This window comes from Periplaneta americana, chromosome 15, assembly GCF_040183065.1.
Source record: "Periplaneta americana isolate PAMFEO1 chromosome 15, P.americana_PAMFEO1_priV1, whole genome shotgun sequence".
In the NCBI taxonomy this organism is placed as follows: Eukaryota; Metazoa; Arthropoda; class Insecta; order Blattodea; family Blattidae; genus Periplaneta; species Periplaneta americana.
The window spans coordinates 168,068,845-168,096,424 of record NC_091131.1 but is presented as its reverse complement, the minus strand read 5'-3'; the positions used below and the strand labels follow the sequence as shown (position 1 = coordinate 168,096,424).

Below are 27,580 nucleotides of genomic sequence, written 5' to 3'. Positions count from 1 at the left end.
TAGCAGTGCACGGTCTGTCTTCTCAATAGCCATTGCGTTTCACAAGGAAAAGTTTAACCTTCTAAATTTTCAACGAATATTCACTTCACTAACGCAATCAACACGCTTCATCATCATCATCATTGGCATTACGGCCCTTATAGTTTAGCCTTAGCCTCCCTCAGAACATCCGACCAATCACTCCTGTCTAATGCTCGTGTTCTCCATCTTCTAATTCCAACTTTTGTTAGGTCAGCCTGAATGTCATCCAGCCATCTCAATTTAGGTCGTCCGACTTTCCTTCTTCCTACTGGTAATGCATCTAGTAGAGCTTTGGGTGTGCGATTGTTCTCCATCCTGGCTACGTGTCCCAGCCACTCTAACCTTCTGAGTTTTATGTCAACAACAATGTTGTTATCTTTATATAATTCATATAACTCAGCATTTGTTTTAATTCGCCAAAACCCTTGCTCATAAGTAGGCCCAAAGATTTTCCGTAATACTTTCCGTTCCTAGGCATTTAAGATCTTAATTGCCCTTTCAGATAGAGTCCAGGTTTCACTTCCATATACTACTATTGGTTTAATAATAGTTTTATATATTCTTATTTTAGCTTTTCTTGAGATACACCTAGACTTCATAGTTTTATTCAATGCCCAAAAACCTCGATTTCCAGCTCTTTTATATCAGTCATAACATCATTATTGTCTTTCACCATGGAACCCAGATACTTAAAACAGGAGACTCTATCAAAACCAGTATCATTTAAATTAATCTTATTAGAATTGTCATTATTCATATTATACATGTATTTAGTTTTATCACTGTTAATTTCCAGACCGGCTTTGATTGCTTCAGCTTCTATTTGTTTGAGTATTTCATCCATTGTACTTACATTGCGTGATAAGATAACAATATCGTCTGCATATGCCATATATTGTGCCGTTCTATTGATGATTATACCTCCTGGGTTTATGGTTATCTTTTGAACAATATCAACACGCTTACAGCGCCATAATTACACCCGGTGGCGAGACTTGGAACTAATTATTTTTGTATAATTCGCGAGCGCATTGGTTAATTAAAATATCTACAATTTTTCTCACCCCTACGGTCATTAGACTCCGTCTTGTGCCACGCTGAACACCGTCAGTTTAATTATAACCATCTTATATATTTTCATTTTTTATTTTATTGGGTTATTTTACGACGCTGTATCAACAACTAGGTTATTTAGCGTCTGAATGAAATGAAGGTGATAATGCCGGTGAAATGAGTCCGGGGTCCAGCACCGAAAGTTACCCAGCATTTGCTCGTGTAGGGTTGAGGGAAAACCCCGGAAAAAAACTCAACCAGGTAACTTGCCCCGACCGGGATTCGAACCCGGGCCACCTGGTTTCGCGGCCAGACGTGCTGACCGTTACTCTACAGGTGTGGACTCTTATATATATATATATATATATATATATATATATATAATTATTTTTGTATTTGTGATTTTTGTATTTGTGTCTATAATTTTACTTCTATTTCTTATTTCCTTTTTCTCTCTGCATTTGTTTCGTGTAGGGGAGAGTCGAGTAGTATCGGACATCGGGTAATATCGGACAGTGAGTTTCTTTCATCTACCACACGATGATAGTACCTGATTGACATGGCTACGTTTCTGTGATGTCGCATAGAGAAACGTAACCATATCTACCATATGGTGGTAGATGAAAGAAACGCACTGTCCGATATTACCCGATGTCCGATACTACCCAACTCTCCCCTATATGCCTATTTGTATTCTGGTGTTGTGGTTGAGAAGGCCGGATGGCCTTAACACCGCCAGATTAAAAGTAAATGAATAAATAAATAAGTAAATAAATATAAATAAATAAATCAATCAATTAATATATCAATATTACACTGAATGTAAATTACTTGAATGTAATGTAAGCACTTTTGTACATATCTTAATTTTTTTCTTTCACAATGAGTGAAAGACAAGGTCTGATGGTTTTAACTCCGTCAAAATAGGTAGATAAAACAATTTACAAGCTTAACAAATTTATGTATTTGCTAAGTAGTCGTGTAATCGTCACAATTGTTTTGTTCTATGGTCGGACAGCTGTTAAGTGCAACTCATCGCCCGCAGTTTTGCAGACGTTAGCAGCCCTGGGAGTGGGATTCGACTGCGCATCCATGGTAACAAGCTTTATTCCAATTCTTGTCCATACATCGCTCATTAAATAGAACAACGTCATATCTAAAAAATTACGATTTTTCAGGAGAGCAATTTAAAGATTTCATTTCTCTGTAACTATAGTAAGAAATGCTTTTAAAATATGGCAGGGATATATTTGGATGAAGGAACTTATTGTTTTTAATATAGAAACATAGAATTAATTAAAAAAAACAATATGCATATTTTTAGAGCTGTTTATTTACTAACATTACAACTTGTGACATCCTTGCTACAAAAATTATCTTCATACAGTGACATAACTCAAAATGTGACAGTGTCGTCAGTAAAAATAACACAATTAACAATTAAAGTTTGCGTCATAACGGAAAATGCGCCATTCTTAACAGTGAAGAAAACAATAATATTTTTGCGTCATAACGGAATTATCTACTTGAAATACCGGTACAGTAAGAAAATGAAAGGATAAGTACATAACTTAAACAAAGTGAGATCCTGATTCAATTAAACAGGATTCAATTAGTATACAGGATTCAATTAAACATTTAAATGCTACTGAAAAGTAATCAGAACTATGTATAATGAAAAACTGAAGTATTTCCTTTGCTTTAACATACTTTCCATTCGTAACATAAATGGTTAAATTCTCTTCAAATCCATCTCGTAAATTTCGAGGAATAAGCAAGAAACTAAAACCCAGACATAACTATTATCACTATCTCGAAAAGTTTTGTCTGATTAAGTTACGGGCCCGTTACATATTGGTATAGAATTAGGAATAGAATTTAAAAATGTAATTCTTTTTCAGTAATTCCATAAGATCCTCTTTCTTCTTTGAAGCTAATCCTGGTTTAATGTAGAATGCAGGTTTGAAGGTAAGATTGTCAGGAAGTTTGTTGTTTTTTATTACAGTTACTTCTTCGAAGTTATCCTTATATGATAATTTATAGAATATGGAACATGGAGAATTCTTTATCACTTTAATGGCTCTTTATTTTTGGAATCGATTCTATGTGCTTTCGAATCCCTTCATGTATAGCTGGCTCGAGAGTTCGACGTTTCTCGTGTTTCCCTCTAAGGTTCGGTTCAATACCTGTGCCAGCTACCTTATTCCGTTTTTTTAACTGCCCGAATTGGACGGTCATTAATATCTAGGCTATTTTTGAAAAATACCGTACAGACTCTGATTTTATGATTATTTTTTCTGAAATAGAAAGTATTATGTTGTCGTTGACTCCTCGTGCCCCCAACACGGTTATAAGGATGTCGTGGAACAATAGCTTCCACTGAATTGTTAATGTATTCCCTTTGCTTGTTGATGTCCCCTAGAGACCAATGTTTTGAAAATAACTGAAGTTTCTCTTCATCTGTAAACACGTTCGAACACTGAAGTTTGCAGTCTGTGTACATAGTGGTTTAATTTTTCTTTGTTCTCTTATAATTTTATTTTTGAATGCGTTTCATATGCTCGTCCACTATTTCTGAATTTTTTTTTCAGAATATTCAATTTCCACTGGTCAACGTTCCTTTTGCGTTTTATGCCTTTTCTCACGGGTCTTACCATAATGGACACATCTTGGATACTTTTTTTGAACTGTTCATGGTACTGAATTCGAGTACACAGAACTGTTTAACAACGTAGAAATAGTTTTTTCCTGCATTCGAGTACGACTGTTATCCTCACTGCTACTACTACTTCCTACTTCTCCGTCACTTTTTGGTTCGTAAGTAACATCATCCAAAGATTCGTCAAAGACCTCAGAAGCTGTATCGTCAAAGGATGACGAAGAATTAAACGATAAATATTCATGCAGGATGAAGACCTGGACATTTGTGAACAAGAATTATTTACAGTAGTGACAGGAGGTGGAATGTTGGAAACCAGATTATCTGTAGGAAAAATAAAAAATAGAATTGTCGAATTATGATTTCACTAATATTCAATCGCCCCTCCCGCTACCCAATGTTCAGTATGACCAAGGGCTGGTTTGTTTTGATTAGTGGTAGTATTACCTTAAAACATTATTATAACCAAAGTCTCGATCCAACAACATTTTCGAATAAACTTGACTTTGAAAAATCATAATAATTTTAATACTAAAAAATTTGCAAACCAAATCCCTCCGACTGCATTTGCTTAGCAGGCCCATTTTCCACGACAACTGAATGCTGTTCTTCAACCAAGCATTGATTCGGACTATCAGACGTATTATCAGCATTTCGCTCGTTTTCTGTCATAACTAATAAAACTAACATTATCCCTCGAGAAAATATCATAACCTGTACGAAAAAAAAAAAAAAAAACAAGAAAAAAAAAAAAGCAAAATAAAATCACTGGGGACTGTGTGAAGTAAAGTAACTTATATCAAAATGATGATAATACTTTTCTGACAACAGTGACACAACTACAAATAAGCCAAGGTACTTTTACACTTTCGAACTACCCTTCGCAATAACACCGACACATTTCCTTTTAATACATCATGGATAGTCGAGGTACATAAGGAGGTTCACTGACAATAACGTCATAAGATGAAATAGTACACTTAGAAAACTGATTCTTCAGATCAAGAATGTCATATTTCAGAATAATACCGTCGCGAATTTAGTTAGTGTGTTTGCTGAGCAGTGTCATAAGTCTTAATAATGCGTTATTCATGTATAAATAATCATAGTTACTTCTTTTAAGGGGAGGCAGAGGTGAATATTTCAGAATCCACAAAATTTATCCGCTTTGTTTGAAATTGATCATGGATACTAAGTATGTTATTAGTAATGGACATACCAAGTTTCAACTTTCTAAGTACAATAGTTCTGTAAATATTAATAATTTTATAAAACTTTATATCGTTTGATATAAAATGCTCCATGCACCATATTGTAAGAAATTTTCAATATTTATTTTTATTTATATGTTCAGAGAAGATATATAAATAATGATAAGTATTAGTTTATTATGGGAATAATATAGTAATACACAGTTATCTTCGTTTTAATATCATACTTTTAAAGGGCACAAAATCAAAAACTAACATCGGAATATGAAAATATAGTGTATAAAAAAAAAATTTCCTCAGTTTTGTTCGAAATTTCATCTAACACAATAAGACACTTCTGAATTTCAAGGCAACACCATTCTTGCGCAGCATCATTCGCACAACTGAAATAATACAACATTGCTGCTAACAAGAAACGGAACTGCCTTGGCACAAGAATGACACTACTGTTCTCTGGAGGCGAAGTAATCAAAATTCAGGTGTGACGTTCTTGCAGTTGAAAGACTACAAGAAAACAAACTGAACCATGTGAATAACACGAAAATGGTGATTTTTGAGATATGACGTTGTTGTATTTAATGAGCGACATATGCAATAAAATTACACAACTTAGTACGGTCAAAACACAGGCAGTGCATGAGTCGGTGAAACGACTACAGTAGAAATTAAGAGACAATTATTTCATATTACCTTACCTGTACATCAGAAATGATTAGTTTAATTGACATCAGTTGTCAAAACTTGTAAATTATAGGCCATGTTGCACGTATGGGTGAATCCAGAAATTCATATACCGTATTGGCCCGAGTGTAAGCCGCACCCGAGTATAAGCCGCACCCTTAATTTTAGGGGGAAAGGAGAAAAAAAAAAGAAAAATTGAGTGCAGAATGAGAAAAAAAGGAAAATTGAGTGCAGTGAAATTTACCTGTCACATTATCCAGTTACAAAACTGTTTACACTATTTAAACACTTTTTCTTCATTTATGGTATTACGTGGGTAAATCACCAAAAATACCGGTACAACTAATCACCGTCTTCTCCAATGTCACTGCTGACTTCACTACTACCGGTACCGGTATTTGTTTCATCACTGTCACTTCGTTCATCACTCTCCGCTCAAAGTACGTCGTCCTCACTGCCATCCAGCGCACATTAGACTCATCCACACTAAACTTTTTGCCGGCTTCTCTATTAGACGTACTCCTAGCATGACGAATAACTGCAAGTTTGAAACTAGCGTCATAACTGCGCCGAATTCCCAAGCTTGTTGAAGCTTTTCTTTCTACGTTTCCGCTCATGGCTGAACCCGTAGCTACGTACAAACTGTTTTAATCTGTCCTATCATACAAAAGAGTACGATCACTGTAATATGAAGACTGGTACATTGTTGCGTCATATACCATACGACTGCTGACAATTTCAAACACGAGCGCGTGGCATTGTTGCTCCATTTCAAAATGATAAAATTACCGGTAGCAACATGCGCCACATTTCAAGTTTAAATTTATCGGCCGCGCAAATAAGCCGCACCCCAACTTTTCGAGTTTGAAATTTGAATAAAAAGTGCGGCTTATATTCGGACCAATACGGTAGATTGTTAGTTGGGGGTGTGAAGGAAGAAGACCATTGGAGAAGCTGAGACGTAGAAGGGAGGATGATATCAAAATTGATCTGAGGGAGATGAGATATGATGTTAGCAATTGGATTAATCCTGCTCAGGATAGGGGTCGATGACGGGGCTTATGTGAGGGCGGAAATGAACCTCCGGCTCTCTAAAAACCATTTATAGGCAAATGTATGATATTTTTATCTGACACTATTTCGTGGGCTTACAAGGAAAAGATATTAAGTCCAAAAATGCGAAAAATGAGTTATTGTATAACAAATTGTGCTTTGCCTACTAGGAAAACGAATTACGTCTTCACTCTTACAGTTTCTTAGTAATGAAACCTTCACAAATTATTAAGTCCATTACAAACAAAATGTTGACAGAAAAAGAGTATTAGGTGCGCTTAATACCTTTTGCCTGTACACCTCAATATCACTTTCAGGATATATGTAGGCTGCAGGCAGAATGATTTTAGCCTATACACAGTGATCTATGCTAGTGATTAACATTGATTGCATATGTTTTTCTCATAAACATGAACTATTATATGACAAGAGGAAGAAAATTATTGCAGCTAGCTATGCAGAAAAATGCTGAAGCGATTGCTAGTAAGTGACTATTCTTAAAATATACATGATAGTCAAGACAAATAATTACTATAATTACTTTAACATTTTGACGTGAAGTTGTTATTTTTATGCTGTATCTAATCATTTTTAAATCTTGTTTTGGGATCCAGTAGGTCCATTAAGGCATCCCGGCTAGGACTCGCGTTATGGAATGCGCGCTGGTTCGAGTCCTCATGGGGGAAGAAATTTTCTCATGAAATTTCGGCCAGTGTATGGGACCAGTACCCACCCAGCATCGTGATGCACTTGGGGAACTACGATAGGTAGTGAAAATCCAGTTTCGCAAACCAGCTATAACGGCTGGGGGGATCATCGTGCTAACCACATGATACCTCCATTCTGGTTGGATGATCGTCCACCTCTGCTTCGGCATGTGGACGTGAGACCAGCAGCAGGCTGGTCGGTTTTTGCTCTGCAAAGGGCTGTAGCGCCATGGATTTATATATATATATATATTCCTTCCTGACATTTTTGTGTATCGAGAAGAGTAATCGTGTACAACTCAATCTAAACCAATAACCTACTGAACTAAAAGTAAAGACAAATTCCCAACAGCAATGGACCAATGAACAAACGATTTGAGATGCCTTAAAGGCTTACCAACAACAACAATGGGCAAAGAAAATAAACAGATGACAAAAGTTTTGTACAACACAAACTACCAAGAGGGGTCAACAGTGACCCCACTGAATAAAAATAAATATTATTCTCTCAGGGATGGAATACTTACGTAACCAACATGACAGACATGACGCAATAAACAAATCTGACAATAACAAGGAGTATGAATGTGCACAGACACCGTTTTCACATGAAAATAATAAAAAGAATTGCTTTGGGGTCTCTTCTGACCCTGCTTGGTAGTCTGAAGGTTAAATAACATATTGTAACATTAAAAAATACCAAAACAATAAATTCTAAACGTAAACCACCTAATAACAAGGGAATAAATATTAAACATTTTATTGTGGATATTCCAATTTATATTAGAAATGTTTCATTAATAAATTAAAATTGATATGATCTGACAATAGAACTGTGAGAAGTGTGTAGCCAGAAGTATGGAATTGCTCGTCTTGAATGAGTGGGACTGCAGAAAGGCAAAATAAATTAAATAATGCATAACATCTAGAATAAACATGATGATTTACTTTACTATAACAAGAATTATTAATCAGGATGCAATAAAAAAAATTATCATTTACCAGGAGGAACCTCATCAGTCATAAGTGAAAGAGATGTATTGGAGAAAACTGATAATGCATTCGGAAGTTATTTTGCAGATTTAGATTCTCATTAACATCCTACCTCTGAGTATTCAGAAGACAATGAAAAATATGCGGCACTTGGGGAACCAACTCAAGAAAGTGGAAGTAGATGGAGAAAAAGAAATCCAAGCAAATTGAAACGCAATGCGAAAAAATTAACGTAGGGATGTCTTGAAATATAAAATAAAAAAATAACAAGATGCTAATAATCCTAAAACCTCTAAATTGTAATTTGTGTGGATTTAAGTGCACTGAAAACATTTCTGATGAGCGACAAAAGAAGGTTTGTTCAACATATTATAAGGCAGAAGACTTCATTCTTCATTGAGTCATCAGCAGCACTTCAGGAAGGAGGAGGAATCTTGACAAGGCCCACTTTTTTACGCTTCCCTCCAATTATCTCTTATGTTTCTACAGAGGAGGCCCAGGAAGACAGTTGTATTTCTACCACGTTCTCATTTCCGCAATCTTTGTAATGAACAAATTCATTGCAAACTACAGACTCCTTATTGACAAAAAGTTCAGCTGGAGCCTCAAGTTGGCGATGGCACAGAGATTGTTACAATCTTCGTCAACCGAATCACCTCCAGTTTCATTACCGTCATCTTCATGAGGTTATAGAACCACATCAAAATTTGAAACATTTTCCTGAGAAGATACTGTCTCAAGTTCTTCCAGTATTTCGAAAGTGGTAAGACTCTTTTTGTGAGATGTCGTAATTATCTCTAAAGTAAGGGGAAACAAACGTCTTACAAGAAGACATTCTGACGCAGGCAGTTAAAAAAGTTAATTAATTTCTTTCATCATGTTAATAATGTCAAAACAAGTGTTTTTAAATTTTGGCTACTCGACCGCAATTACGAGGGCCGTAAAAAATTAATAAATTCGCCAGGGGTCGTTAAAAATACAATATATGCTTTCATTGGAAAAAATTATTGGAACAGACAAAGCAATTGTTGCGCTATATTACAACATATTTCCCACCGGAATTGAGATATTTGTTATTATGGGATCGAGAGAGACGTGTAAACAGCTGTCAAACGCTGCTTCCGATCCCAAGCGGCTGACTTCTACGACACAAAGATACAAAAATTGATCCCATAGTATGACAGATGTCTCAATTCCAGTGGGGGATATGTTGACAAATGGCGCAACAATTGCTGTATCTGCTTCAATAAATCTTTCCATGCAATTGTCCTTTTTCTCTGCAAAGGGCCCCAGAGATTATCATTTTCTGGACGGTCTCGTAATTGCGGTCGAGTGGCCAAAATTTGTATAAGCACTTCTTTTGACATTATTAACAGGATGGAAGAAAAAAATAACTTTTTTATCTGCCCTCATCAGAATGTTTGCTTATTAGCTGTGTTAGCGGGATAGCAATTTTCCTAAAAAATTACTTCACGTATTTATAAATCGTAAAAGTTTCGTAAATTTTCATAGAGAATATGAAAGTAAAGAAAATCTGCTCACAATAATTATCAGTAATAATATTATTAGAAAATTTAGCAAAATGTACGAAAGGTTCCCTATGTGCCCATAGAGTCGAAAACGACCCACGCCAAATTTCTTATACCATTACGCCTCTAATGAACGCAATTCATGACTCCACCTCATGTAATCACATTGGTTACTGCTTGCCCTATGTAATAAAACAATAACAGAACTAAAATACTTAATAATGAAGTGTCTACTTACATTTACTGCAAAATTATACATGGGAGACTGAGGAAGTGGATACCTCAATATGATAGGCTCTCTGTCAGGCTGGTTTCGGAGAGGGTTACAGTATAACAGATAACATATTTGTTTTGGACAGATTAAGGCTAAAAGAAATACAGAAGAAGAGGGGAAAACTGTATTGCGCATTTGTAGACTTTAAAAAAGCATTCGATTCGATAGAACGTAAAGCATTGTTGGACAAGCTGTGGAAAATAGGAATGTCGTCGAGAATGATTAAAGAACGTATGTGCGAAGTAGCATTATCTGTTAATCTCTTTGGAAATAGGAAAACATTATCCTTATGATCACTGCAAGTGAATAATAAGCAAATATTGAAGTTTAAAGAATGTATGTGCGAAGTGCATTATCTGTGAACTTCTTTGGAAATATGAAAACATTATCCATATGATCACTACAGACGAAGAAAACATGATCTTTATGGACTCTACAAAGAAAGAGTAGGCAGTTACTGAAGCTTAAAGAACGCAGTCAGGGTATTTTTCTAATGACATCATGTAACACCAATTTTAATTAATCTTAGTTAGAAACAGCCTGCTATGTGTCACTCTACAAACAACGGAAGCTATACATATCATTGGCATATTCACTATATTTAGTTCAATCGATATCATTGAATTAACAACAATGATGTAATGAAATACTTTTGTATTGTCGAGTTAGTGATATCAAACGCAATATAAATTCAGAATTACCTCCTTTCTTTATAAATTCTTGTTTCCAACTAACAACTGCTTCGTCGGTTAGTTCACACTGCGTCTGTGATACAAGACCGCGAAGACAGAAATGGGAATGGTAACTGTACCACGGAATGTTCGCTTACTTTCAGCGTAACAATTTTCTATGGCATTCAAATTCGGTTCACATTACATTTTACGTCACACATTACATTACTTGGTCTGCTCGTGGCCTTAAACAATGACAAACTTATAAAGAAATCCAATCGTGATACTGTGAGAATAAATCACTGTTAATGTATGGTTCTGAAAAAAGGATATTAACATTTCTACAGCAGAGTCTAAATTCATCGTTTACGTTAAGAAGTAGATAATAATAATAATAATAATAATAATAATAATAATGATAATAATAATAATAATAATAATAATAATAATATTTATTTAATACTATACACTTGAGCTACATTAGGCATTGCAGCCCGAAAGAGCAGGAGCTCGTGCTCGGGCGCAGTTCAGATCAGTTATACAAAATATATCACAAAATTACGAGAGTTCATTGAGCACAATCACATTAATAAATGGTAAAATACATACAGTATGTAATAACAGGGTCTATATACAAATAGAAAATACAAAAGTACATGAATATTAGAGTAACAATTTTTAACTCAATTAGCTTAAACAATTAAATAATTAATCTGATTTGTTTCTTAAATCAATGTGTGTTAAGTGTACTTAGCTCAGGGTAACCTCTAATTAATGTATTATGTATTTTGGGTCCAAAATTTCTGCTGTGTTTTAATCCAGCAGTTGTGTGGCATTTGGGAGTATTTAGAAAGAAACTGTAGTTTTGTCTCGTCTGGTATTCATGAGGATCAAATTTAAATTTATTGTGGTTTTTATGGAAGTAAATCAGCAATGTTTGTTTATAAATTTGTTCTAGATTTGATACGCCAAATTCCTGAAAAATTAATTTTGTTTCGGGTTTCTGACAACGAAAATTAAAGCACGCGCAGCGAATAAATCTACAAATAATTTCGACTGATTCAACTATTCCTTAACGTGGATTTGCAGGCCGAGATTCAGCAAGTGCTGTCTGTAGGCGTGTCGCCTAGCAACGTGATATTCTCTAACACGACGAAGGCTGCCGGCCACTTGCGCCACGCCAGGATCAAGGGCGTGGAGCTCATGACTTTTGACAACGAGGCCGAGCTGAAGAAGGTCCACAGCATATTCCCGACCGCCAAGTAAGTCTTTCCTTCGAACACAACACAAACGAATCTTATATGGAGACGCTGTATGACACGGAGGGGAGCGAATTACGGGGTAAGGGGCCAAGTATGACATCGAATAATGTGTGGGTATTGAAACACATTATTAGATGTCATGATACGTCATAACCAGCCTCCACCATAAGAGCAACACACTCCCACCCCTACAACTGACAAATGCACATAGCAGAATTCATGATCACCAGTAGTTCAGGAGACACTGATGAAGACGTAACATCACGTCGAAACGGGAAGTCTGTCCAAGGTATATACCTTTTTTTTTAACAATTTTATGTTTTTTAACAAACAAAGTGTTAACGTGAACTATAATCAATGATTAAATTATGCCAATAGGTTACTGCATATAATTTAATTATGTGACTAATTACAAAAGCTTATTGCAGTCGGATACATTTCTTTGTCGTACAATTTCTGTAGTACTGACATTACTGTTCTTGCTGATCTACTTCTGTTTCGTCCACACCTGTGGAGTAACGGTCAGAGCGTCTGGCCGCGAAACCAGGTGGCCCGGGTTCGAATCCCGGTCGGGGCAAGTTACCTGGTTGAGGTTTTTTCCGGGGTTTTCCCTCAACCCAATACGAGCAAATGCTGGGTAACTTTCGGTGCTGGACATCGGACTCATTTCACCGGCATTATCACCTTCATATCATTCAGACGCTAAATAACCTGAGATGTTGATACAGCGTCGTAAAATAACCCAATAAAATAAAAAAAAACTTCTGTTTCTGAATACAATTTAATAGTACAGCTCAATGCTCTCAAATATAGGCTATATCAACGTTATTTTTCATCTTTATACGGAGTGTCTCAAATTCATGCATACCCTCTTTGAATTACTACTTCACAGCATAGAAATCGGGTAGAACTACGATTTTTGCGATTTATGCTTCAGGAGGCAGTGGAAAGCATGGAAACATGTTCATGTTTATAAACAAACATCGCTGAGCAATTATCGTTCGATGAACGTAAGTGGATACTGAAACGTTATTGGAAAGTGGAGAATGTAGTTGAGGTTCAACGACGGTGGAAGGTTTAATTTGGAACACAACCACCAACAAGGAACTACCACAAGAATCCTAGACAAGTTTGAAGTCGACGGAACGGTGCAAGATGTGTTGAAAGTGAGGTGCGGAAGAAAGAGAAGTTCCACCGATAACGAGAGTGTTGATGCAGTCATGCAGGCTTTTGCACAATCCCCAAAGAAGTCAATGAGGCAATGCCCTCATGACATTGGTATCAGCAAATCCAATGTTCATCCAATTTTGCGAGCTCAAAAATGAAAGCCTTACATTTTGCAAGATTTGTCCACTCACTAAATGAGTTGAGCTGGTTGAGTGGAAGAGAAGGCCTTACGGCCTTAACTCTGCCAGCTAAAATAAATCATTATTATTATTATTATTATTATTATTATTATTATTATTATTATTACTATTAAATGAGACAGGCGACTGGAATTTTGTGATTGGTTCTTGAACATGTCTGATTAATGGGAAAATTGTTTGCTCAGATGAAGCCACATTTAACCTTAATGGCACAATTAACCAGCACAATTGTGTGTACTGAGCTAACGAAAACCTGCACATTATTCAAGAAAAGGCCGTCAATCTTCGAGGAGTAACATTGTGATGTGGTCTGTCTTCCAAAGCAATAATTGGGCCGTACTTCTTCGAAGGATCTGTCACGGGTGAGAAATACCTGCAGATGTTGGAAAACGCAATTCTATGTCTTAATGGCCTCTTTGAGAATGAAAATGGGTTTTACTTTCAACAAGACGGGGCTCCAGCTCACTTTCATGTCAATGTGAGGCATTTTCTCGGTCGCACACTCAATCAGAGATGGATAGGACGAAGAGGAAGTGCTGAGGACTTCTCGCCTCGATCTCCGGATTTAACCCCTACAGACCTCAACCTATGAGGAGCTCTAAAGGACACAGTATACGCCAGAAAACCACAAACACTGCACGAGCTGACAGGGCAGATTGAACATTACTGTAACGATTCTCCATTAGCAACAATCCAGTTGGTATGTCGCTCTATTGAATGTCGTTGTTGTGAGTGTACTGTGGCGGAAGGGGGCCATTTTGAACGTGCACGGGCTTAAGGAATACAAAACCGCAAAAATAGTATTTCTGTCTCATCTCGTTGCTCAGAAATAGTGTTTCAAAATGTGTATACATCAATTCGGGACACTCTGTATGTCTTAAAGTGATCAACAATTTCTCCAATCTATATTATTTTTTCTATACGTTTTCTGATATTTGCAGGAACTCTAACGCGCAATTGCTATTTAGTTATCTTCCCGATCATTTTGTATATTTTCTAAAAATTTGCAGATATTGCAATGGAATGTGTGCCAATTTTCTACGTAATTATATGTGCACTGAAGTCAGTTGATAACTTAGTCGTAGACGTTCTACAATCTTGGAGGTATCGCTCTCCTATGCGGGCCCTTACATATGTTGTCTTGAAGATCATGACAGCAGTCTACTATAGCCCGCTAACAAATATATTTAAGTGCGCAGAAACCAAGTACTCCTGCTGGTCATACTAGAGTGGGATCACGTGTCATGACACTCTTGAGGAGCAAGGTTCCGCTCCTGTGCAGTATGGTTTATTCTACAGACGTGGACAAATTATTAACAACATTGACGATTTTTATGATAATTCTGTTCACAAAACTTGACTTTTCAATTTAGATTACGGTTGACAATTTTGCGTATTTCTATCATTACAATAGACAGAAATATGCAAAAATGTCAACTTTAGTTTCAATTGAAGAGTTAAATTTTGTAAAAATATATGATAAAAATCTTAAATTTTGCTAATAATTTATAAATTAGCAAAAATGTCAACTACAGTCTAAATTGAAGAGTCAAATTTTGTAAAACTATAACATAAAAATCTTCAGTTTTGCTAATAATATGAAAATACCCAAAATGTCAACTGTATTCCAAATTGAAGAATCGAATTTTGTAAAAATATATAATAAAAACCTTCAGTTTTGCTAATATGCAAAAATATCCAATGTAGTCCAAATTGAAGAGTTAAATTTTGTAAAAATATATTGTAAAAATCTTCAATTTTGCTAATAATTTGTCCACGTTTGTAGATAATGTAATATAACACTGTTGTATACGTACGACGTTAGCGTATTTCAGGTCAGTCTTAAAGTTTAAAACGGCCCACCTCTTTGCCACGCCTCTCATCAGTACGACATCATGCACAAAGCAGGAACGGAAGCGTTACGTTTAATCTGTTTTCACCCTATAACTGAGCAGAAACCGCTTCCACATTTTTAAACATATAAGGAGAAGAACCAGAGGGCTTCGAATAACAAGGCATATGACATCACCATTCAGAAAAGATTCTCTGCGATCAAAATTTAGTGCGTGACGTCAAATACCCTCCTCACTATGGAACGGCAATCTTCGGCAAAGCAGTTTTCAAAATATCTTTCAGCGCCATTTATCGGACTGATTGAGACCAGGACGATAAATTTTGTTCTTAAATTTGAGCCCATCCCATGTGCCACTGCTTTTAAATTCTGAAGTATACTGGAATAATTTCTCATTACCGACAATGCATAATAGGATCTCAGACGCAATGTATAGAATTTTACTCATACAACAGTCACTGTCTTAAACATCGCGTCGCCAAAACACGGATATACGTTTGTATAGATGTCTTACACTTACAGAAGTATAGATTATTAAGATTCTATTAGGATCGTCATTTCCATCCTCATATTTTAACAACTACTGGCCACCCAGAGTTTGTGTAAGTAGAGGGAGGCAGAATCATAACAATTTTGCAACGATTTTGGAACAGGAATACTGTTTCGGTTCTGTGCTCTGTTCACAACACGCAGGTAAACGTTCAAATGAAGCAGATTTACAACTTCGTACACCTAAATACTTCGACTGAACTGATTAAAAAACAGTTGCAGGCTCATTTGGATGTTGCCGTGGCTCCTTTGATTGTTGAGACAACCAGCCAGCGTCTACCTAAGCTTAAAATCAGAATATTTTCTAGATGTTCTAAAACGTGCATTGCAAATTTCTTTGTTCCCACATCGCCCATAGAACTTCGTTAAATTTCTGCTCCGGAATGGAACCGCTTACATTGTTATTTAAACGGAATATATCCTTGTCACGTTTCGTGTTCGTGATTTGTGTCAGGACTCACAACGAACAATTTTGAAGACTTTAATAAGCATTAATTGCCGTGGAAATTAGTTTTCCATTATCTTTTTATTGTTTTACAATAATTATGGTTATGTGAATCTTAGAAACATTGAATACAGTACACGAAACAATTGATCATCCATATTAGTATAATGATTCGGGCAAAAAATTGGACGAAATGCACGCGTACTAACATTCTTTTGGACGCCGTTGTGAGTGACCGATATATCTATGGACGAAATGTCGTTGAACCAAGAAAGTGCTCAAAATGATAGTGGGTGAAAGGCGTTCGATGGAATGTTCCGGAATCCGAATGACGACAAAATTTGGTAGGTAGTAAGAAATTATGAGAGATAACTAATAATATGCCGGGAGGCTGTGCAGGCTGCTGCTGCGGCTGCGCTGCGCCCCGACGGACTGCCGCGTCGTGTTCTCCCACAAGTTCGGCTGTTCGCCGCAGGAGGCGCCGCTCCTGCTGAGGGCCGCCCGCGCTCTCGGGCTCCGCGTGGTGGGCGTCTCCTTCCACCTGGGCTCAGACTCCCGCAGCCCGCTCGCCTACGAGAGCGGCATAGAGGCCGCCAGGCACGTGTTCGAGGAAGGGCGGCGCCAGGGATGGCGCATGCGCGTGCTGGATATCGGGGGCGGCTTCCCCGGGGACGAGGGGACTTCACTGCACCAGGTAACTATTGATAAGATATGAGATACAAGCGAAGGAACGAATGCTTTACATTCGAATGAGGAAATAAATGATCTGTGAGTTTATAAATGATAGGCCCACTAGTTCATAGGCTCACGTCAGTAACAAATAGATTATGTAGGTTCATAAACACACAAAATTGAAATAACAGGCGAGTGCAGCAAGCAATTCTGCGGGCCGGTTACATGCTTCCTCACGGAATGCCGGGTTCCAAGATGAGAAAAGAAGATGAGAAAATTGAGGAATCATCAGAAACAAATAATACGTAGACAGAAGAGGAAATTAAAAATAAATATGAGAAGAACTTCAGAAAACTGGATGAGATGAAGCTACATAAAGTCACTCTTTACGGGCTCTCTTTACCAGCGAATCTGGCTCCTTTGCACTTCATCTCAGACAACTCCAGACTGTCAAGTTCGATCGACCAATACCTCAGCAGTCTGACTTAGTTCTTTGACTTCTAGAACTCCCTACCCTTAAATTCACTGGATACGTCATCCACTATAATGATAGCTTTTGACTATCTATCTTTTTCAAGAGCATTTCCCCTTTTCTTTTTCCTTTTATATCTTTTTATGAAATGGCATTCACATTCGACGTTCTTTTGTACACAAATATGAATTCTACGTATATTTTTGACATACAGTAGGCCTATCATAACGCTTCAACCAAATCACAATACACCCACCTACGCAGAACAAATCACCAATTCTATATACATCAACAATGGAAACAGATATGGGGAGAAAATAATCAAAACGTAAATTTTCACGTAAGACAAAATTTTCATTAGAGGAAAGAAAACATTGCGTATTTTCCTAATTATTTGTAGTAGAAAGACAAATAAAATCTTGTTTAAATCTATGATTGAAGGTGCAGCAATCTCAATAAAATAATGTTCAATAGTATAAATTTACAACACTAATTAAATTGGAGAACTTATGTTTTCATGCGGTTTGATGGACATTCAACGAATTCATGCAATTGTGACAATTTTATCTTAATAAGGAAACGGATTTCTCTCATTTTATGTTGTGTTGATGATTAATTTTTTTGTGTTGTCTGTCTGGTAGATGCATCGCAATGTGTTACCTGTTTTGCTAACTTGAGAACATATTATTATACTCATTTCTTTTGATAAATTTCTTCAAAATGAAGTGATAAAACCTTGAGAAAGGATAGTCGTACGAAACAATAGTGAACCCTTCATACTGCCCCTATATGCAAGTTTAGGTGCCAAGCCCGGACCAGAGGTCAAGTACACTCATGTATAGCCCCAATGGGGCCCGGAGCGATTTAGACGTCCCGGTGACCGACTCTGCTCGCCGGAGCGCACAATCTCTCCGACGCGTTACCGCTGATAAATGCGTGTCGCAGTGTAATCAACCACAAGTCCTCTGGAGCTGCCCGGTCTCGGATTGCTCCGGCTTTGGTGGGCGAGGTAGCAGTTAGCCGAGTAGTCCGGCACTTGTATTCAGTGCAGAGTGGGGAGCCACGGGCGGTTATTCCCGCGGCAGGGGCATAAAACTGCGACACGACTCTGGTGTAAGACTTGCCATTATGTATGTAGTGTCCTCTTTGAGGGTAACTTGCATGAGGTGGGTTGCTTGAGATAGGGCTGTGGGGGGTCCTCATAGCCGGCACAGACCGCGAAGAAGTTTTAGATGTCTCTTTCTTTCGCCCCCCGGTGGCAGACTGACACCGACGATTCCGTAGAGGGAGCCACTTTAAATGTCCTCGCGCTCTTCTCCCACTCCCTCAGAAAAAAATCACAATAAAAAGACAGGAATAGACTAGTGGTTATATGTCGAACATTGCAATGGAATTTGACCCTGAGAAAGTAACTCTTGAAGTGCCGCCTCCAAAGTTTATTAGTATCACCTTAGACGGAACAGAAAAGACTGTGAAGAACATCAGTCCTTTTTACGTGAGACGCGCACTCGACGGACTCGTTGGGAAGGTCAGAAATGCAACTCGACTACGCAACGGAGTGAGACGCTGTTGAAAGCGAAGTTGCTGGGATCTTACCATATTAAAGTCGAACGGCACTCCTCACTGAAAACTACGCGGGGAGTAGTTCATACGGATTCTCTGGACGAAATGTCTGATGAAGAGATCCAACTAGATCTGGCGGAGCAGTCGTGTCCAAGGCTTTCCGTTTATTACGTAAGCGGGACGGACAGACAGTTCCCCTGAGCACTGTCTTTTTGGCCTTCGAAAAGCCTGTCCTACCAGAATACATCCTTGTCGGGAACTAGTATGGCCCAGTTCGTGTGTATATGCCGAAATCAATGCGGTGCTTTAAGTGCCAACGGTTCGGACATACGAAAAAAACGTTGCACTAACAACATCATATGTGCAAAGTGCGGCGCTGCTGAGCATGGTGATTCCCCATGTGTCGGCGCCGAGCACTGTCAATTGTCCTGGGAACCACGCCGCTAATTCTAAAAATTGCCGAAATAAATGGTAGAGAACGTTATTCAAGAGTTCCGAGTGCGAGAAAATATTACGTTTTTCGGGGAGCGTAAGCTTATTTTAGATGAGCAAAGAAAGGTTACGGAAAAGTCGTATGCCTCAATATTAAAGAAAGGAAGACTAATTTGACGTTTCCACCTGGGAAGTGAATTGAGATCGCTTCCCAGACGTATGTGTGTGTTGCCACTCAAACTGCAGAGTCAGACGACACGTGTGGCCTTGATATCAGGCTTTAGGTTGCAAAAAAGATCACTACCGTCATGACAGACAATGACTGGAGGCCTGGTAGAACGCCGCGTTGTCGCACTCCTTGTCCGGGTGACGGGTCGACATCACGCTCTCGAACCCGTGCTCGATTCAGATCACGATCAGTTGTGCGACGATCCGCGAGTGAGCCCCCAAGGTCGAGGGCTAAGGAGCCTTAGTCAAAGGCATCAAATCATAGAAAAGATAAGAAGAGATCCCCTGTAAAACCACCATGATTTAGCTCCTCTTGTTGACTGATATTGTAAAGTGGAATGCCAACTGTGTACGCAGCAGATATAAGGAACTACAACAATTGATCATGAGAACCCTGCTATTTTATGTCTTCAGGGGAGACACCTCCGGCCTGAATATTCCCCGAGTATTTCGGGCTAGTACGTTCACCGGTACGTTCAGCTTGCCGGTATTCGTGCCAACAGAGGTTGTGCAACCCTACTCCACCAAAGCATATTTTCAACTGTCATCAATATTACCACTTCTCATCAATGCATAGGCGCAACAATAACTCTCACCAGAATTCAGTTTTCAATAGTCTGTATGTACATGCCCCCAGGATACTCCTTTCACAGTAAACGAAATTCAACCGGTGCTGTCTCAGGTACCTGCTTCTTATCTGGAATCCAATGCATCACATTGCAATTGGGATTCAAATTCCGATGATGACAGAGGAAATAAAATAGCAGACATATGTACCACTCTTAATCTAATTACCCTGAATTCAGGGGAAGAAACACAACTCTCCTTTGCTTACGGTACATACTCCATGATAGATATCTCCGTTTGTAGTCCAGTTTTGTCCACGCATTTCGAATGGTCTGTGATTCACGACCTACATGGCAGTGACCACTACCCATCCGAATGCGTGTGTCCGCTTTACGTCCTGCGGAATCTCGCTCTCCAAACTGGGTTATAAAAAGGCGGACTGGGTCGGATTTTCGGAGCCATATAATTCGATAATACTTGACATGAAAGTGTGGACTCCGTAGAAGAACATTCCTCAAATGTGGTTATAAACTCAGCGGAATTATCTATCCCCCGGTCGTCCTGCAGGCCAAAACGCTTCTCTGTCCCCTGGTATACGGATGCCTGCAGACAAGCAATCCGAGACCGCAGACGTGTCTTACGCCAATTTGAGCGCCATCCGACCCAAGAAAATTTTGTCCAGTTGAAACGTTAATTCATTGAAAATAAAAATGTCAAGCTAATATCGAATGGGACAAAGTAAATCGAATAATGCGGAAACGTAGTTCTGTAATTCCGGGCCTTCTGTAGAATGGCGTAACGACCACCATTCTCATAGAAATTGCTGAAATATTTGCTACCACTTTTACACAAATAACCAACTCAATTATGAACCGGAATTTCTGAAAATCAAACATGTTGCAGAGAAACGGAACCTAAATTTTAAATCAGGAACCACTGCAGACTACAATGCACCGTTCACATCCGAGGAGCTGGAGGAGGCACAAGACACATCCCCTGACACGTCCCCTCGCCCTGGCAACATCCATAACCGCATGCTTCGCCATATTTCCCCACCTGGAAAATTCTTTCTTCGATCAATATACAACAGAATCTGGACTAAGGGTGTATTCCCATCTGCATGGCGTTCCGCCATTGCAATCCCAATCCAGAAACTGGGAAAGGGTTCTTCTTTATCTGGCAGTTATAGGCCAAATCGTCTCAACAGCTGCGTATGCAAAGTTATTGAAATAATGATAAGCAATCGCCCGATTTGACTGCTCGAATCGGAAAAGCGATTAACTAATACCCAGTGTGGTGTTCGTAAGCACAGATCCGCCGCAGACCGTCTTGTTCGGCTGAAGACCGCCATTAGAGATGCTTTCCTCAAGAAGGAACATCTTGTGGCGGTCTTCTTTGATTTAGAAAAGCCTTGCGATACCACATGGCGAAAAGGCATTCTGCAAACTCTGCATGATTGGGGACTTCTACCAACGTTCACTGCGAAGTTCATGGCAGAGCGGTATTTCCGAGTTAGAGTAGGCAACACACTTTCTAACGAACATCTTCAAGAAAACGGCGATCCGCAGAGGTCTGTATTAAGCGTCCTTCTATTCTGCATTGCGATCAATTGAATTGCCCACTGTGTGGGTGACCGAGTATTTTCTTTGTTATACGGTGATGACTTCAGTTTATATTACAGCTCCCGATATATTCCATCCATCGGTCGACAGTCATCAACGTGCTGTCAGAATGGGCTGTTCGTAATGGCTTTAAATTCTCCACTCTAAAAACGTAGTGTGTCCACTTCTATAACCTTCGTGGACTGCATCCGGACCCTGAACTGCATCTTAATGGAGTGGAATTGCAATATACAGACACTGCGAGGTTTTTGGGCCTTATCTTTGATTATAAATTAACGTGGTAGATGCATATACGTCACTTGAGAAGCCGATACAGATTTTACGCTTCTTGTTAGGGGTTCGCTGGGGTGCAGACCACATAGTGTTTTTACGTATTTAGCGTGCTCATATCCGGTCAAATTTGAATTACGGCTGTTTTATTTATGGCTGAGCAAATAAATCGTTGTTACATCTCTTACACACTATCCATCATCATGGGATACGACTCGATCCAGGGCATCCCGAACAAGTCGGTTAGGGAGCCTGTATTGCGAAGCGGGTAAGCCATCACTGTATCGGGGACGTAATGAGTTGTGCTCATATGCGGTAAGTTCCGCTCACAGCCCGACCACAATTCTTACGATTCCTTTCTTCATTCGTCTATTTATGGCCGATACATTGAAGATCCACGGAGACTTCCTCTAGCAGGTGTGCGGTTTCGTGAACTGCTCTCCGACCTCCACATCCACCTGCCAATATTTCGCACTCTGGAATACACGACCACTCCACCGTGGATTATGCGACGTCCCATGTATTATGTAAGTCTCAGCCGAAGTTTTAATAATTTTACGCCAGCTTTTGTTTATGGACTTCGTTTAGCAGCGGCGGATTTTCAGGGGAGGCAAGGGAGGCCGTGCCTCCCCTAATATTTTACCAGAACACAATATGACAGTAATAATTCCAGCTGAATTAAGATCACAGACAAGTTACAGTAAATGATGAACATTTTTCCTTTTATATTTTACTGTTCACTACGACTAAGATGTAAGTTACGTAAAGTCGATCACATTCGGTTGTAGATGCCCACTGGCTATACTGTAGATAGTACAAATAATTCGTACTGAAAAATAACAGATAGCGCTGTAACCTGTATAGTCAACATCTAGCAGCCTGCAGTGTCTATGCGAGAGCGAGAGAGAGGAGTCGGCTAAATAACGCTACTCCCCGGTAACCATGACAACAGCAGTTCAACCAGTAATATAGCTGGTTAGAAGAGTGATACAACGCGCGAGGGGAGCCGATTTGGAGACGTCCTACCCACCGCTGACACTGTACTGCTTATAGTCACGGCCGGTTTCGGCTGTATTGGGAAGCTCTCTCTCTCTCTTTCTCTCTTCTTGGTTTTAGAAAATTGAGTCACATGTTGTCAGTTTTCTCTCCCTGCGCAAAAGTTTTAATTCATGTTGTTAGATTTTCTCTTGTTTGCGGGTGTTCTTGTTACTTTATTCTTTTGTGTTACGAGATGTATTTACTTATACAGTATTTTAAATATATTGATAGTTAGAAACAAATGCAGATTTGTCTCCAGCTTCTTCTAGTAGCAGTTATTCAGTATGTTGTGACCTATTTGATCGGTTTGAGAAGAAAGAGGAACATCGAGTTAATTTGCTGTAAAATTAGGCTATGTAATAGTAATGAGCAAGCCCCGGATTCTTAGGTTCGAATCAATTTTGTTGCTATCTACTTACTCTCGAAATATTGCTTTTCTTATTCGTTTTATGTAGCAAAGCGTAACATTCTTAAATTCAATATGACCTAAAAAGACCTAATTCATAGGTTAGGACTTGGAGTGTCCTAAAGAGAGGCAATCTTTACCAAGCCGTTGTAATAGATTAATAGTATGTTGCTTATTTTTATTTTTTTTTTTCCCGTAAAATCATATAAATTTCTAAACATAAGATTTAAAATCCTAAAACATATATTGGAAAACCTGATTTTAATATCTTAAAACCTATAGCTTCTGTGCTTGGTAATGAGGTACGTCACAGGCCTTATATTTTTATATTCTCATCATTCACGTCTTGGCCTCCCCAACTTTCAAATCCACCGTCCGCTACTGTCGTTTAGTGAACTTTTATCACAGTTCCCAAATTATCCATTAGTTTTTACTGACCGATCCCGAGTAAATGATTGTGTTGGTTGTTCCTTTGTTGCGAATGGACAGATATTTAAATATAAATTACGCCAGTACACCAGTGTTTTTACCGCAGAATTATATGCTTTTTATACAGTTTTATTGTTTTAATTAGACAACCCCGGGGCAGATTCCTTATCTGCTCCGACTCTTTAAGCGCCGTTGAGTCCCTGCAGCGTCTGAATTCTGATGATCCGCTTGTGTTGAGAACCCAGGAATTTTTCCACACTCTCCTAACCTCTGAGTATGAGAATGGAGTAGTGTGGACTCCGGGTCATGTTGGCATTCCTAGTAACGAGGGAGCGGATGCTGCAGCAAGGGACGGTGCTATAAATGGATCTGAGGTGTATTGGCGTGAGAGGTGGCAAGATATTCAAAATTACCTGAAACATACATTATGGTGGCAATGGGAAGGAAAATCGTCTGCACAAGAGGGAAAGAATTAGGAATAATAAAGAATACTGTTCGAGTTTGGGATTCGTCCACAAGAGCGTCACAACACAAAGATATTTTACTCACCCGGTTAAAGATTGGCCACTGTCATCTGACACATGGCCATCTCCTACGTGGCGAGCCTCAGCCAGAGTGTGATATGTGTTCCAGTTCCAGTTACGGTGGAACATTTTTTATTGCATTGGAGAAAATATGACCGTGACCGTCGGCAATATGGAATTCAGCCGAATCTACGTGACGCTCTTGGAAATGATTTTAATTGTAATAATGCAGTTGTGAGATTTTTTATTGAATACAGGACTTGACAGGGTGATTTATTTTTTTAATGGCACGTTTTACTTATCCTCCGGACCCTTTACATCCAGAGGTTACATGTGTTGTTTAGTATATGTTTTTAACAAAATTGACATTTGGACTTTTACATCCAAGCATTTTAGAAATGCGCCAGATAATTTATTTGTGGTGGCATTTGTTTTATTATTTTTGTTTCATTTTAAATACTAACTAGGGTCTGAGAATTGCTCATGTTTATGATTTTTCTGCATCATCTTGTTGAAACTGAGTTTGTTTGCCTCGTTTTATCCGTGAGAAAGTTTTATATTTCTTTTAAGCATACTTATTATTGTATGTGTTTCTGTTTTGTGAAGGATTTTAGACAAGGACCCAAATAGCCATAATATCTGACGCGCCCTTTTTAAACCCCACTAACTCACTCCAAGAGTGAACTAGATATGAAATTCAGAGTTTAACGTGTTCCACGCAAAGAGTTTGTAATATATAACTAGAGACACCAACGGCGCTAGTTTCGTGTACAAAATTGAACCGCTGTTCGGCCGCCATTAAAGGGAGTTGATGCTTCGCCGGGAGTGCAAGCAGTTCGTGCTTATTGAGGAGTGCGAATAAATATAAGTACACTTGAAGGGAAATAATAAGAAAATGGTGAAATACTGCGCCGCAAATAATTGTTCGAACATAGCTACTATTGTAGGATGCCCAGGAAAGCATGCATCTCTTAATATTTGGAAGAATGTTCCAAATGCAGTTCCTCCTTTGAATGTGTTTACAGAATGTTGGAATATTTCTTGGATGAAGTTTTTCCAGAAACAAATTAATCAGGTTTACAAGGTTGGTTTCAACAATGTCTGTAACGGTTAGGTGCCATCATATTACAGTGGATTATAATAGCAGAGTGCATAAGAATATCCTCAGACTATATCTGTCTAAAACTGTTTTGTTTCACAATAAATGAATTAATCATGTAATTTCCGTATTGTACAGTATGTACTCCTAGTTTTTGGTTGTATTAAATGCAAAGTAATTAGTGAAAATATAGCTGATGGCCTAGTTAGGCCTATTATTACCACTACTACTAGGTCTACTATGACTACTACTACTATGCCTACTATTACCACTACTACTAGGTCTATTATTACCACTACTACTAACTAGATCTCACTACTACTAGGCCTACTAATACCACCAAAACTAGGCCTATTATTACCACTACTACTAGGCCTACCATTACCACAAAAACTAGGCCTACTATTACCACTAATACTAGGCCTACTATTACCACTACTACTAGGCCTACCATTACCACAAAAACTAGGCCTACTATTACCACTAATACTAGGCCTACTATTACCACTACTACTAGGCCTATTATTACCACTACTACTAGGTCTACTATTACCACTACTAGGCCTACTATTGCCATTACTACTAGGCCTAGTATTGCCACAAAAACTAGACCTACTATTACCACAAAAACTAGACCTACTACTACTGCACCTACTATTACCATTACTACTAGGCCTACTATTACCACTACTCCTAGGCCTATTATTACCACTACTACTAGGCCTACTATTACCACTAGTACTAGGCCTACTATTACCACTACTACTAGGCCTATTATTACCACTACTACTAGGCCTACCATTACCACAAAAACTAGGCCTATTGTTACCACTAATACTAGGCCTACTATTACCACTACCGGTACTACTAGGTCTATTATTACCACTACTACTAGGCCTACTATTACCACTACTACTAGGCCTACTATTACCACTACTTCTAGGCCTACTATTACCGCTACTAATTGTATTAAAAAGTCTGTACTGGCCTCTAACTTGGTGGTCATCAACTACACAATGAATAGATTGTTTTATGGTAAAATTTATTCTCATTATATTTTAAATCTGTTTCCAGGATTTTTATGATCTCATATTTCACCACTAAATATTTTCTAAGCACCATATACCTTCCTCTTCCTTTGCATGAAAGGACTGAAATATAGATCACTTGAAATATTACAGTAAATATCCATTATTATGTCCTTAAAACAATACTAGTAATACTGAAAATTAATGCTGACATTGCCATTATTCACTATTTCACATACTTATCCCGAGTGTATATGGGTGATTTAATTTATTTTTTAGAATATCGCCAAAGATGAACCATTATAATACTTTAATAAATCTAGCGCTCCTCTGCCATTCATGTTTATTTCATCACGACTAATCCTTTGTAAAAGATGTTTAAAACAGTGTCTATCACCAGGCTACATCAATGTATTGTGGTACTGTTTTCGAATTTTGCGCCGCAAACACTCCCTTTAATGGCGGATGCTAGCTTATTCAATTTGTGACATTTTTCTTGCCTGCCACTCACGGGTATGTGTCTCTAGTAAGTATTACAAACTCTTTGGTTCCACGTTTCTCCTTTTGTGCAGTTCGCCCGGGCCGTGAACTCAGGCCTCGCGCAGCATTTTCCGGACCAAGACGTGCTCATCATCGCCGAGCCGGGCCGCTACTTCGTAGCTTCCGCTTTCACCTTGGCTGCACAAATCCACTCATTGCGAGACGCGACTGCAGAGACATCTGCCATGTACTACCTCAACGACGGACTGCACGGCAGCTTCAACAGACCCAGTTACAAGAGCATCGAACCCAGACCCCTGCGCAAAGTAAGCTGAATTGACAGTTCTGTAAAGAGGGAATGTGTTTACAATGTACAGCGGTTAGTCCAAATGAAGGTCTTACTATGTGCAACAGTGAGCCGCA

At 38.6% G+C, this 27,580-nt stretch overlaps 1 protein-coding gene across 1 annotated transcript in view; it reads left to right on the top strand.

Moving 5' to 3' along the window:
* The first annotated feature begins 6,634 nt into the window (after positions 1–6,634).
* LOC138715759 (ornithine decarboxylase-like) overlaps positions 6,635–27,580 on the top strand; it is a 29,230-nt gene continuing 8,284 nt past the window's right edge. Inside the window, exons 1-4 of the mRNA XM_069848806.1 lie at positions 6,635–6,688; positions 11,942–12,114; positions 16,727–17,021; positions 27,250–27,483. Coding sequence (XP_069704907.1) covers positions 6,635–6,688; positions 11,942–12,114; positions 16,727–17,021; positions 27,250–27,483 — 756 coding nt within the window. The remainder of the gene's footprint in view (positions 6,689–11,941; positions 12,115–16,726; positions 17,022–27,249; positions 27,484–27,580) is intronic.